At 34.3% G+C, this 15,244-nt stretch overlaps 1 protein-coding gene across 1 annotated transcript in view; it reads left to right on the top strand.

The window, feature by feature from the left end:
* The window catches only part of LOC121421815 (fibrillin-1-like), a 130,374-nt gene that overhangs the window by 50,329 nt on the left and 64,801 nt on the right, over positions 1-15,244 (top strand). The window contains exons 25-31 of the mRNA XM_041616614.1: positions 222-470; positions 2,067-2,195; positions 8,251-8,379; positions 9,071-9,193; positions 10,520-10,632; positions 12,396-12,621; positions 14,244-14,369. Coding sequence (XP_041472548.1) covers positions 222-470; positions 2,067-2,195; positions 8,251-8,379; positions 9,071-9,193; positions 10,520-10,632; positions 12,396-12,621; positions 14,244-14,369 — 1,095 coding nt within the window. The remainder of the gene's footprint in view (positions 1-221; positions 471-2,066; positions 2,196-8,250; positions 8,380-9,070; positions 9,194-10,519; positions 10,633-12,395; positions 12,622-14,243; positions 14,370-15,244) is intronic.

The following is a 15,244-nucleotide window of genomic DNA, read 5'->3' as shown; positions in this document are numbered from 1 at the left end:
AGAATAAGTTGGTATTTGTGAAGATCAAACAGCATTTATATCAACTCACAACAAGTGGGTTTAGTTCCTGTAGTGTTAGACTATCTTAGATTAAGAAGTAGGGCAATGGAGTGTGAACAATATTGCTCCTTACCGGATGAGCACAATGTATAAAGTAGGTAAGAGTAGTGTTATTAATAACAAAATATTATAATTGACTCTTGTGTTTATATTTGATTTAGATATTGACGAATGTGACTCAATGCCTTGTGGAGAAAATGCTGACTGTACAGATGATGATGGTTCCTTCACATGCTCCTGTCAATTAGGATACCAAGGAGATCCTTATATGAGTTGCATAGACATCAATGAGTGCCAGAACCCAGCATTGTTCTCATGTCATCCACTCGCATCTTGTATAAACACACCTGGTAACTTCACATGTGAATGTGATGAGGGCTATGAGGGCAATGGGACTAATGATTGCTCAGGTATGCATTCTATAGTATGCATGTAGATTGTATATAATTGCTCAGAATGGGATACCAGTGATATACCTTGAGTTAGGGCCAATAGCGCATGAATTGTAGATGATTGCTAGATTGGCTATGAGTGGAATTCCTGGTATTTCAAGAAATAAGGGCATTATTATCAGTATATCCAGATTTGGTAAAAATCGTAAAATGAATTCAAACAGAATCCACCATAAAGATCATTAAAGATAATTGTAAAGCTATTAAAAATTAAAGTTATATATGTTTCAAAATATAGATAGATGAGTAATTTCAGAGTAATAAACAAAAACAACATGGCATTCTGTTGGATGGACTAGTCTTTTTCAAGTATTTCTAATAAACCTGCCCAAGTGTACTTTCTTGGTTTATAATTTTTAGCTGAGGATCTGATTAGATTCCATTCACAGTATTTGATTCACACAGTAGAATCTCTTCTATTGGACTTTCAATATGCTTCTCTCAAATTAGTGCCTACTGTGGTTATGAAGACGTGACTTTGACAATGCAGTTAGTATCATGTAGGTGCACATAACACATGAATGCAACATATTTAATCAGGGAAGGCACAAATTTGTTTATTCTGTAAAGAATTCCCGTATTCTGTTTTAAATTTTTGAATGGCTTTTTGCTGTGTTGTCTGTTTATTTTTTATGATCTAGAATATCAAATGTAATATTTATATGTTTGGGACAAACCCTTGTTAAAGGTAAAGTTCACCCTGAAGAAATGTTTTTGTAAAAGTAGCAGAAAAAATGATAAAAAATATTGATGAGTAAGGTTTGAGGATAATCTGTTAAAGTTTAAGAAAGTTATTAGAATCTTGATTTTAAGATTTGTAACATCATTAACAAGCAGCTGCCCCATATGTTATGTCAATAAAATGCATGAATCTATTTTTTTTAATGGTTTCTTATGATGTATTTTTTTCTATTTATGATCGGGTCTGAAATGATTTATTGTCTCTTGATATACAAAAAGTCCAGTAAAAACCATCTAAATTATTTGAGACAATAATATTTTGTTGATTTCTTTTTACCATTCGCTATGTAGGAAAGCTACCCGCATACGCAATACTAGTAAATCAAATGATTAAAAACCTAATAACTTTTACATTTTTTGGATGGATTTTTCTCAAACCTTTGGCGATATTTTTTATTATTTTTTCTGTTATTCTTAAAATAAAGTATTTGTCAGGGTGAACTTGCCATCTAAGCACTGGGCTTTTGTTTGTCCTCCACTTTTTAATATTTGTAAATGTTCTTTACTTGGGTTACCCATTGTTATTGTATATAGATATATATGTATGTCTATTTATTGTTTCCTTTATTATTTTATTTGTGCCATTTTGACGTAATATTTCTTATTGGATTGTGGAGATAAATGAAAATTGAATCGAAATGAACTATGCCCCGAAATGCTGAATATTAATCTACCAATGGCAATGCTGATTATGAATGCTCATTGACTCTGTATACTACTTTAGTTTTCAATAAATTCATATAAATGATGTCATGAACCAAATGATATATAGATTATAATGTTTTTTTTTCTATCTTATACATGGAAATGTAGATCGTAATGAATGTGATGACATCCTTGAGTTTTGTGGACCTTTTAGCACCTGTGTAAACTCTGATGGATCCTATGAATGTATGTGCCTTGAAGGTTTCTTGAAAGAGTCTGTGGACAGTAACTGTACTGGTAAGATGATATCTTCATAACATTTGGTATGCATCAACTTAAGGGAGAGAGAGCAATGTTGATCTGGCACTGCTGCCGGCTCACAATCAATTGGGCAAAAAGATTTTTAGGAGTATTTCTGTTTCAGATTTCTAGTTCAAACAGTACAATATGGATTTTCATGCCTTTAGATTTTGTTTGATTAGAGATCCTACTTTTCTACTTTCTTAATAATAATAATAATAATAATATAGGTATATTTACCCAGGGCAGCCACTTCAGTTTCGAAAACTGTTCTACCAGTGGGCCCTGCTATTATTACCCTGGCTTAATAACCAATTCTATGTTCTTCAATTTTCTTAACGTCACATTCCGTTTTCTTTGGTGGAATGTGCAAAACACATGATGAAGCATTTGTAAATCATGAAAGTATAAGAAAAAACATTAAATTAATGGAGATAAAGCTTGGAAACACATGCTGAACATTGCACAATTAGGTGTTCGGAATTTTGCTTTGCTTTGTACAATTTTTCGTATTTTTTGTAGATGAATTATTAAGAATTTATAAGTTCCATGGACCTGGGAAGCGGGGGTGCTGGGGGTGCTGCGTGTATTATTTTCCATAGGCAGCACCCCACGAAATCAGGTTTCCCCTGTATATTTTTTAGTATGTTATAATGTACATAATTATAACATCCAAAAACGCAAATCATTTACATAGTCTTTCACATATTCCAATAGCATCGCTCCTATCTTTACTTTAACGCGACTCAATCAAGCTCCGTCAACCCGATACAGACGTGGTTGCACGCGATACGTATAACCATAGTTTACACACTACTCGATAGCAGGGAGAGAGATGGGTGTGGCTGGACTTGAAACTTCCCGGTTTTGTGTCGAATTAAGTGTTTGCGCGCCCGAGCGGCCGTGTTTTGTATAAAAAAATTACAAGTCAGACATAGAAATCAAATTTCACAGTTTCCATGGTCCTGAGAAGCGGGGGTGCAGGGGGGGGGGGGCTGGGGGTGAAGCACCCCCAAATTTGGGGGTGCTGCATGTCATTTTCCTTAGGCAGCACCTCCTGGAAAGCTAGTGGTAGGTATGATAAATGACGGAAATGTAATGAAAATGAACGACGTTTTGTAGACCCCCCCTTCAGAATTTTCCGACACATTACTTAAAATTGTGTTTACATGTGGATTCACCCTTTTTCAGATCGGAATATCAAATATTTTCTGCTCGCGCTTCGCGCTTGCATTATTGATTTTTATGATAAAAAAATGTATTTAGAATGCCCAGATACTAGGTCTATCTCTAAACACGCGCACGCATGTTTATTCAGATACGCAGCTTTTGGGGGTACTCCAGGCTGAAAATATTTATATCAAATACATTTTATCAAAATAAATAAATTCTATGAAAATCTGATAACAAATAGTTCAGTTATTTAATTATAAATTTCAGCAATATTTTATGAAAATGGTGGTATACATGTCATCATGAATATTTAATAGGTGAGTTGACATGGGCGGAAATCTGTCCCCAAAGGTAGGGGGGACCAGGATCCTGAGAATTTAACAAGCAAAAAAAAAGGTTATCACCCTAAATGTTAGGTCATTTTAACCCTAACAAAATTTGACTAGCCCCCCCCCTAACAAAAGGTTTTCACCCAAAATGTAAGGTAATTAGTCAAATGTACATGTATTATTTCGATTGTGATGTGATGTATTTTTCTCCATAATGAAACACCCAAAATAGGAGGGTACATTTGATATTGTCCCCTCTGGGATTTCCGCCCATGTGGGTTGAAGATGTCACATTCCCACTATCCTGTTTCTTGTGTTATTACATGGAATCAACATTGTTTCATTTTTTCAAACCAGTGTGAATGATATGTCTCCCTTATAATGAAATAAGTTGCAGCAAAGAATATCTAATTGACTAAATCAGTTGTCAATTCAACTGTTTTTGGTTCTTGAAGGGAAAATATTGAATAAACCTAATTCTATATAATGAAATACAGAAGAACAATTGGGGATATGACATCATCAGTTTGCTCATTGGATATTAATGAAGACATGCTTAAAACTGTTTCACCGGAATAATGCTAATCTTTAAAATGCAATAACTTTGATTTCCTTGTCGGATTTTGATCAAATCTTTATTCTTATCAATTCATCAATTGTATATAGTTATATACCTATTCTGTTCATGCAGTGGCGTAACTCGGGGGGGGGATCGGCTGACCAAAAAAAATGGGGAAAAGGAGAAAAAGAGGGAGAAAGGAAGAGGAACGTAGTGGGAAAGAAGAAATTATCATTCATTATAATGGTATATTACATTATAATCACGTTATGTTATAATACATACGAAACATTTTTATCATAACTTTATGAAACATAATTAGCTCAGGGCCTATGTCATTGTTCCTGGTGCTCGCATTGTCTGTTTAGACAGATATACATTATAAACCTGTTGTACGAAAAACTCCCGTTTCAAGTGCAATATACACCAAATATATTATTGTTTTATGTAGTGACATATGCTTCTTTTTTAATGACTACTTAAAATGATTGATTGCCCCATGTTACGGTCTTAATACAAAACATTTCCTGTCCGTGATTACGTTCGTATCAGTGGATTGTTGAGATAAGTCTGCTCTCCGTGAATTCTAAAATCAGTCCTTAAAATGTCCCCTTTTCTGATCTAAATATAAAAAATATTTTAGCTCGCGCTCCGCGCTCGCATCATTTGGTTAGTGAAATACGTATGGTCTTAGTGAATTTCTACAAGCAAACCTTAGAATGCCCCGCTTCAGGTCTGAATTATCTAGATTTTCAGCTCGCGCTTCGTGCTCACAATATTTGATAAGTGAGATGCGTATGATAATCATGATTACAATGACTACACAAAGTGCTTCATGTGTTCAGATGTAATTCTAACAAAATCAGCAAGCGCTTGGCACTCGCATTAGATGATTATGGTGAGACATGTCTATTAAGGGATTCCTAAAATATAGTCCTTAAGATCTCCCTGTTTGGGATCAAGATATACACAAATTTCGGCTCGAGCTTCGCGCTCGCTTGTTTAGCGAGACAGGTACGTATTATGATTACAAAATCGATTATAATGTCCCTTTTTAGGTCCGAATAACACAATTTTTTAAGCTCGTGCTTCGCGCTCGCATTATTTGATTGCTGAGATGCGTATTTTTATTTATGATTACAATGACTACAAATGCTTCCTTAAAATGTCTCTATTAGGTAAGTATACCTGACAACTCACTAAGTGACTCAAAATTTTTGCTGGTGCCCCCCCAATGCCGTGACCCACGGTACGCCACTGTGTTCATGATTAGAAAAGTGCTTAAGATGTCCTGTTTTTAGGTTTGAAATCCCATAATTTTATTTCCGCTCGCGCTTCGCGCTCGCATCAATTGTATAGTTATATACCTATCCTCTTCATGATTAGAAAAATGCTTAGAATGTCGTTTTTGGTCTGAAATATCAATTTTGTTTCCCCTCGCGCTCGCATTAATTGTATAGTTATTTACCTATCCTCTTCATGATTAGAAAAGTGCTTAGATTTTTTTTTTGTTCTGAAATCTCAATTTTGTTTCCGCTCGCGCTTCACGCTCGCATCAATTGTATAGTTATATTCCTATCCTCTTAATGATTAGGAAAGTGCTTAGAATGTCTCTTTTTTGGTCAGAAATCTCAATTTTGTTTCCGCTCGCGCTTCGCATCAATTGTATAGTTGTATACCTATCCTGTTCATGATTAGAAACGTGCTTAAGATGTCCCTTTTATAGGTCTGAAATCTCATTTTTATTTCTGCTCGCGCTTCGCGCTCGCATCAGTTGTATAGTCATATACCTATCCTCTTCATAATTAGAAAAGTGCTTAGAATGTCTCGGGTTTTGGGGGTCTGAAATCTCAATTTTGTTTCCGCTTGTGCTTCGCGCTCGCATCAAATGTATAGTTATATACCTATCCTGATCATGATTACAAAAAGTGCTTAAAATGTCCAGTATTTAGGTCGGAATGTCAAAATTTTCAGCTCGCGCTTCGCCCTCGCATTATTTGATAGTTGATATATGTATCGTCTTAATGGGTAACTGCAAACAGTCCTTACACGTCCCTTTCGATCAGGCCAGAGCGTATATGAAAAATATATCTGCTCGCGCTAATCACGTTCGCAGTTATTATTTGTTACATACACATCTTTTTCAGGACCACAAAAATTGCTCAAATTTTTCAATTTTCAGGACAAAATACATAACCCCTCCAAAAAAGGAAAAGCTCGCGCGTCGCGCTCGAGTTCACTAATTATATATCTATGTTCTTTTATTAGTAGAAAGCTAAGAAGTAACTGTCATTGTCATATATATATATAGTATTCAACCTATTCAATCTATATATATATATGTGTGGGTGAGGGTGTGTGTGTGTGCCCTTAGAGGTGTGTGTGTGTGTGTGTGTAATTATGGAAAACTCAATTGTGCCCCCCACCATTGAGGAGAGCTTTCAGCACCCCCACTGAAAAAATCGTTCCCAGGTCCCTGCATGATGTCCGTATTCCTCCTATGTTCTTTAATTTTGTTTCATGTTTATGTTGCACTAAGGACTTAAGGTTTGAACCAAAATTACTGTTTTAATGATTAAATGGATAAATAAATTTGTATATTCATATAAGCAATTGATGGTTCATTAAAAAAATACCTAATTGAGTAATTAATTGAGCAATTCAATGAATTGATATATAAGAATTAGTGAATGAACTAAATAAAAGATGAAACAACAGTCCCTTTTTGTCTCACCTGCGAAGCAGAGTGAGACTATAGGCGCCGCTTTTCTGACGGCGGCGGCGTCAACATCAAATCTAAACCTGAGGTTAAGTTTTTGAAATGACGTCATAACTTAGAAAGTATATGGACCTAGTTAATAAAACCTGGCCATAAGGTTAATCAAGTATTACTGAACATCCTATTAGAGTTTCATGTCACATGACCAAGGTCAAAGGTCATTTAGGGTCAATGAACTTAGACCATGTTGGAGGAATCAACATCGAAATCTTAACCTGAGGTTAAGTTTTTGAAATGTCATCATAACTTAGAAAATATATGGACCTAGTTCATGAAACTTGGACATAAGGTTAATCAAGTATCACTGAACATCCTGCATTAGTTTCATGTCACATGACTAAGGTCAAAGGTCATTTAGGGTCAATGAACTTTGGCCGAATTGGGGATATCTGTTGAATTCCCATCATAACTTTGAAAGTTTATTGGTCTAGTTCATTAAACTTGGACATTAGAGTAATCAAGTATCACTGAACATCCTGTGCGCATTTCAGGTCACATGACCAAGGTCAAAGGTCAATGAACTTTGGCCGAATTGGGTGTATCTGTTGAATTACCATCATAACTTTGAAAGTTTATGGATCTGATTCATGAAACTTGTACATAAGAGTAATCAAGTATCACTGAACATCCTGTGCGAGTTTCAGGTCACATGATCAAGGTCAAAGGTCATGTAAGGTCAATGAACTTTGGCCATGTTGGGTTTTTTTTGTTGAATAACCAGCATATCTCTGTAAGTTTATTGGTCTAGTTCATAAAAAGTGGACATAAGAGTAACCATGTATCACTGAACATCTTGTGTGAGTTAGAGTAGTATTCAAAGTCAGCACTGCTGCTATATTGAACCGCGTGATGCAGGTGAGACGGCCAGAGGCATTCCACTTGTTGCATGAATGCTAGAGCTGGGATGGGGTAACAGCAGCAGTACTACAAAACATTTGTACTGAGAGCTATTTAAATCTTTCTAATTATTGATATAATTGCAGATATGTTGAGTACAGGATTATATGATTACATAAACGAATGAATTAAATCATTTCCATTTGCAGTATTACAAATATCCTTACATTGTCATGACTGTTTTCTTTTATCTTTGTCCCTTGCTGCTCCATGTAATTTTTCTCTTATTTCCTTTTCCTAGCGCCTTGAGTACATAATCAATGTGGATTTGGCACTTTAGAAATACTCTATAGTATTATTTTTTTTTCCTTACAGATTTGAATGAATGTGACACTGTTCAAAACACCTGTCCTCCTGATATCTCTACATGCACTAACATAGATGGTGATTTCAACTGTACATGTCACACTGGGTTTGAGAATGACACACCCAAATCTTGCATTGGTAAATCATTTTTCATATTCATATCATATTCCAACTTAATTTATCAATCATCTCTCCTTTCTTTTACTCTTTCAATTTGATAAATCTCATAAAAACGTATCATTTCCTTTCATCAACTTTATCCACAGTCTATTAATGCATAAAATACTTTGGGTGACTTCATTTGGTACTATAGCTATTCTGCTATTGAGTACCTGTATGTATGCCCTATTTGTAAGGGAAATGCCTGTAGTGTTATGATTATTTGCTCATTGTTGTATTAATTTTACAAATCATCCAAACAGGGTCAAGGCACATTGAAGATAAATAGGCCTTTAACACATATTCTTTTCCAGGGCTTTATACAAGTATATGATTGAATATATTTAAGAGTACAACATACATAAATCGGATGAGACCATTTTAGGCTCAGAAAATTTTTGACACATATAACACCCAAGATTAAATATTAGATAAAAGCATGTGAAATAATTTTGGTAGATTTGTGTTTCTGAAGACACTTGTGAAAATAGTGATGATTTGATGGATCCATCCATGTTTTTCTTTCTTTTATAAATTCCTTCATTTTTCTCTATAATGTGAACATATTCTCATTGGCAAGCTGTTACTGATCAGCTATTTTGTAAAAGTTTTGTTATATAAGTGAATTGACTGCATTGAATTGAATTCCTACATTATCTTTTTCTTTTAGACATAAATGAGTGTGACCGTGGTACCGACAACTGTATGGGCGGTGAAGATTGTATCAATGTTATTGGAGATTTTAGGTGTATTTGCAGCGAAAACTTCACTGAAATCGTTGGAAGCTGTGAAGGTAATTTATTTTCCACTTTGAGGATTAAAATTATGTTCCAAATGATGTGGTCACAAATGCTGAATTGTTTGTATGAGCATGTTATTATTTCAGTAGCTGTAAGTGACATGACAGCATTCCACAGACCACCATGACATACAAATTAGCCTGCTTGCGAGACCATGCATTGTTAAATTCTGAGAAGTGGCAAGGTTCAACCTTCATTATAAGGAAATAAATGAAATCATAAATGACCTGATGCAAAGGCATTTCCCTCTCATGACAATAACGAAATTACAAAGAAATTTTTTCACTTATAACAAACCAATCTGGACAAGATTTAGCCTATTTCCAGCCAAACAAATAAAATCCTTATTCCATGAATTAAGAGTAGCAATTAGTTCTTCCAATCTAATCCATTCTGGGTTCCAATCCCAGCCATGGAATCACTGTGCTGCCCTGGTGAAGTGAATGGATACTTGGTATACATTGAGTAATAGTGATAAAGGTGGTATGTAGAGCAATAGTAGGAGTAATTAAATTTGCTCTTTATATCCTCTTTCAAATAATGCTAAATAATTCCAGCTGCTACAATCATTTTATCCATTATCAATAATAAAAACCACAAACATTCTGTATAATTTGGAAAAAGCTTAGTTCAGGGAATTCAGCTTGATTTTATAAACATGTGCTTTAGTTTAGAACTAGATTAATGAAGACAGCAATAAATCCTTGATATCAAGAAATTTTTTCTTTCAAAATTATTCACCACTACTTTGTATACTCAAGTTTAGTTTTAACAGTCGTTGTGTTTGGAGAAGCCATGGTATGAGTACACCATTTCAGATGTGTACGATCTAAGGTATTATGTTATAATAATGGCATATTTACCCAGGGTGGCCACTTCAGTTCCTGTTACTGTTATTACCCCAGCTTTAGCTGGGCTGCCATATAGACACTCAAGCATTCAAGGACTTTCTTCATCCAGGGTACCCATTCACCTCACCTGGGTTGAGTGCAGCAATTTGGCATGGCTTGGAATTGAATCCATGTCCCTCAGATTGAAAGACCAGAGTCATGACCACTAGTCCATAATGCCACTGCATGTGTCTATTGGAATGTTTATATTAATTCTATCTGCAGACTTGAATAATGTAGATATTCAAATGAACAAAACTCTATTTTCTAGAACAACAAAATATGGAGTGAATTAGTGGGTGTGAAATGACAAATTACATTATATACCAATAATATCATTCATATCATTCTCTTTAAAGTTATCTAATTATCATTATTACTTCTAGCTTATCATTATCAGTACTATAATTGTCATTATGATTTTTTTAGCTTCATTATCCTTGGAATTGAGAGTAAGATTTGAAGCTATCCTAGGACTTGTTGTTTCAGCCAGCCCAACTGTTCTTGATTCTTCTGCAAATCTTAATCAACTTGAAGGAGATGTAAGTTAGCATTTGAATCAATTTATACTTTCTGGCTATCACATGTTCCATATTCACTTAACTCTTGAAATGGTTTTAAAGCACCCTAGTAATGTACATGTATGAATGAAATCCTGTGAATGTAGATATTTTTTGCATGTTCCTAATTCTAAAAACCATTTACACTTGCGTAAACACTCATTATTCTAAAAGGCCATACTCCAAAAGTGGTGAATTGCACACACTAAAATGGCCATTTGTCTGAAAAAAGGGGGAAAAGGTTTTTATCAATATCAACCTTTGGTGCATTTATCCAAACCTTCAATTCTTACTTTGTTTTGTATGAAAAACCCATTTAAATAATAAATCTTTATATATTATTTTCCAATTAACAAACCATTGGAATACCAAACCTTACTTTATTTTGGTAGTAGCAAATGAAATTCTTTATCTCAGTAAGTTTTTGCCAATACATATGAGGGAATTAGTAGATGAAAAACATGATTTGGGTAGTCTTAAAAAAAGGCTTTGGGGAAAAAACATAAAAAAATATATGTTTGACCCCGCAATTGACTATTGATCAGTCTTTTAAAACCACCCTTTTTCTTGAAAATCGGTGTTTTCGATACCCTTAACAAGTCCATGTGCGGACCGCTTTTAAAGCTGAAAAACACCCCTCTCCACATGTTTTTTTTTGTCCTGCGAGTGTACAGCAATATATTTGACTGGGACAGAAGGCTCATTCTGTTCCTAAGTTTCTCATTCTCTTAATTGAATTGAAACATACAACTCTGCTATTTAAATACACTGTATAAATGAACTAAGCTGTGCATAATGAACAACAATATTTTGTAGTCATTTTACAGTTGTTTCTTGTGCTAATCATAACGGAGGAATAACATTATAGAAATCACTGTTTCTAGTCTTCTGTTCCAAATTGACTTTTAAAAAATTTCCAAAATGACTTGTTCAAAATAGAATCTGAAATAGACCAATTGATCATCGGCCCGGCAGCCACTGTGCAGTGCAAGGTAGACGTAGCTCTATCCCCTAAATTATTGAACTTCAAACAGGATATCAGCAACTCTCATCTTTTAACGTGGAATGAAATCTTTGGAACATGTAGACTTGTGTGGAAACGGAAAAATCCAAGAATAGGAACAAAGAAAATTTGAGAAAAATTAGACAAATAATGAGAAAGTTATGGGCATTTAAATATTGCTATCACTAATGCTATGGAGATCTTCCCACCGGCAATGCTACAAAGATATGTCACATGTGAACAACTTTCCCTTTCATGGGCTATAAAATACCCTCAAAATGTCTCTTTTTGCCCTTTTTTAGGGTGACACAATCTCTTAATCCATAATATATTCTTTGAAAATCTGTATTACATCCCTCCTATAGAAAGAATACATGATCTACTGATAGATGTGATAAAAGAGGCAGTTTAAGTGAAATATAAACCAAAAATAGTGACATCACACATCTTTGTCGTATTGCCAATTGGAGGATCTCCAAAGCGTTAGTGATCAAAATATTCAAATGCTCATAAATTTTTTTCAAACTTTCTTTGATCTGTTTCTTTGATTTTTCTGTTTTCACACAAGCTATCTGTTTCCAAAGGATTATTTTCTGTTAATGTCTTTTGGTGTGATGCCGCTGAGGCTTGAACTCCAGACCTACTGGTTGTGCGATGGATGCTCTACCAACTGGGCCAACGCACCGGTATAGAGAGAGAAAAACGCACACATGGTCATTAAATGTATTTCTTTACTCCTCAGATGCTCTCATTCCTTCAAAGTACTCCAGAACTTGGATTAAACGGCCTTGCTGTAACAGTATTAAATGTGAATGTGACTGGTCAGTATGCATATGTAGACTTCAGGGTTGATGTCAACACAACGTTGAGTATGAATAACATGGAGTTAGAATCAGTGTTTTTCAATTCTCTTCCGGATAACCAGCGGTTTGGATCTCTTGCCCAACAAAACGTGGTTAGTCAAGAGGGTGAGTATTACTCCACCTTTAGAAAAATGAACAATGCTGGAATTAAATATAATACAAGGGTCATGATTTCTATCATACCTCACATTAAATATAATACTAGGGTCATGATTTCTATGATACCTCACATATAGGGCCATGATTTCTATCATACCTCACATTAAATATAATACTAAGGCCATGATTTCTATGATACCTCACATTAAATATAATACTAGGGCCATGATTTCCATGATACCTCACATTAAATATAATACTAAGGCCATGATTTCTATCATACCTCACATTAAATATAATACTAAGGCCATGATTTCTATGATACCTCACATCCCAGAAAAGATAACCTTTTTTCAGTGGTGATTATCACCATCACTAAACATGAATTGATAATAAACTTGTCACTGATAGTGAGAGATAAGTGAGTTTAAGACTAAGCTTATTATCATCTATGCATGGGAGAATACAAACAATAAACACTGAAGCAAGTCAAAGAAACAATTTGTGCAGAAACTTGTATGTGAATCCAAATCTACTCTCATTTCAAGATTAGATAAAGAAACTTAAAGAACAATAGAAAATAAATGAACCATTTTTCTGCACAATTTTTTACATTCAAATTTCAGTGTCTTGCTCATTTATGTGTGAGCCTTTCATGTTACATCAGTCCGATTTTTTTGACGTTGCAAATGAATACCATAAATTGATTGCTAGTTTTGGAGAGAAAAAAATGAGAATCAATGTTTTCTCTATCTGGGACACAGTGTGTAGTATATTTTATTTAAAAGATGAGTTTGTATACTGCTCATTATAATGCTTTCTCAGAAAAACAAGATCAAAATTAGAACTTGCTGCCTATTGTGAGTCCTAATTTTGACAAGGCAAGAAATAAGATTATTATGACTCCCAAAACTTTTTTATGTTTTAGTATTGTAGATGGTTTTGATAGTTTAGTATAATTCAAATTGAACCTTCATCAAAGCCTTAGCCAGGCTGTCAAGAAAAGTTATCAGAATGTCAAAACTTTTATTGATTTGACATACAAGTAAGTATAACTACAAATCTGTATATATTTCAAACTTGGTATAAAAACAATTTGTAGCTCAAAATTATTTGTAAAATGACATACAAGTATTCTGATTTATGTTTATTGGACAAAAAGGGTTGGGGGTAGATGGGGGGGTGCTCAATCAAGAGGAATACCTTGATGTACCACCCTCAATAATTACCAAGGTATAAAGATGAGAAAGTAAAATACACAATCATTATTGAATTGTCTGGTGCTTGCTATTAAATTCTTCAAAACGATGAACAAAAATCTTTCAATCAGCTATATGATTGAATTGCTAATGTCATGACTATATCAGATAATGTGACAGCACAATCATTGACCTGTGTGATTAACATGTATGATGTACAGTAATGCAATGTAAATTTAATCTATTCTACCGTAGTATAATGTAAGTTATGTTGTAGTCTAATGAAATTAGAATGAATAATTCTTTATGAATTCCTTCATCTATGATCAAAGCACAAAGAGATTATAAATATTATGTACTTTATAAGTACCATTATTGTTATTATTACTTCTATTATTATTACTGTTATTACGACTATTTCTGTTGCAGATGTTGATGAATGTATGGATGATTCTGAGCTTTGCAGCAATGGAACTTGTACAAACACTATTGGATCTTTCTACTGCACATGCAATGAAGGATATATGGAAGATGACGCAGGCACTGCTTGTTTAGGTATATATTTTAATTTAATGTAATTTTTTTAATTTTCCACACATCAATTTATTCAAAATATTGGCGAAAAACTCTTTTTTTTTTGCTGAATCATGTCTTGGTGCAAGATGCAATTCATTTTTATTTAATATTCACTGAATTTGTTAAACGCTTTTATTAATTGATCAAATCTTATTTTATTAAGAGAGCCGTCTTGACAAGACCTTCATAGGATTCTTTTACAGCTATTCCTAATTTCATTACTCTATCTATACCAATATGTAAGCACATAGTATTGAATTGCTTTATTTCATCTTGAATTGCATGGTTTTTGTCTCACCTGCGAAGCAAAGTGAGACTATAGGCGCCGCTTTTCCGACGGCGACGGCGGCGGCGGCGTCAACATCAAATCTTAACCTGAGGTTAAGTTTTTGAAATGACATCATAACTTAGAAAGTATATGGACCTAGTTAATAAAACTTGGCCATAAGGTTAATCAAGTATTACTGAACATCCTATTAGAGTTTCATGTCACATGACCAAGGTCAAAGGTCATTTAGGGTCAATGAACTTAGACCATGTTGGAGGAATCAACATCGAAATCTTAACCTGAGGTTAAGTTTTTGAAATGTCATCATAACTTAGAAAATATATGGACCTAGTTCATGAAACTTGGACATAAGGTTAATCACGTATCAATGAACATCCTGCATGAGTTTCACGTCACATGACCAAGGTCAAAGGTCATTTAGGGTCAATGAACTTTGGACGAATTGGGGATATCTGTTGAATTCCCATCATAACTTTGAAAGTTTATGGATCTGATTCATGAAACTTGGACATAATAGTAATCAAGCATCACTGAACATTTTGTGCAAGTTTCAGGTCACATGATC

The sequence above is a fragment of the Lytechinus variegatus genome, chromosome 9 (genome assembly GCF_018143015.1).
Source record: "Lytechinus variegatus isolate NC3 chromosome 9, Lvar_3.0, whole genome shotgun sequence".
Lineage (NCBI taxonomy): Eukaryota > Metazoa > Echinodermata > Echinoidea > Temnopleuroida > Toxopneustidae > Lytechinus > Lytechinus variegatus.
Note: the sequence above shows the minus strand (reverse complement) of the source record. Positions and strands in the feature narration are given on the sequence as shown.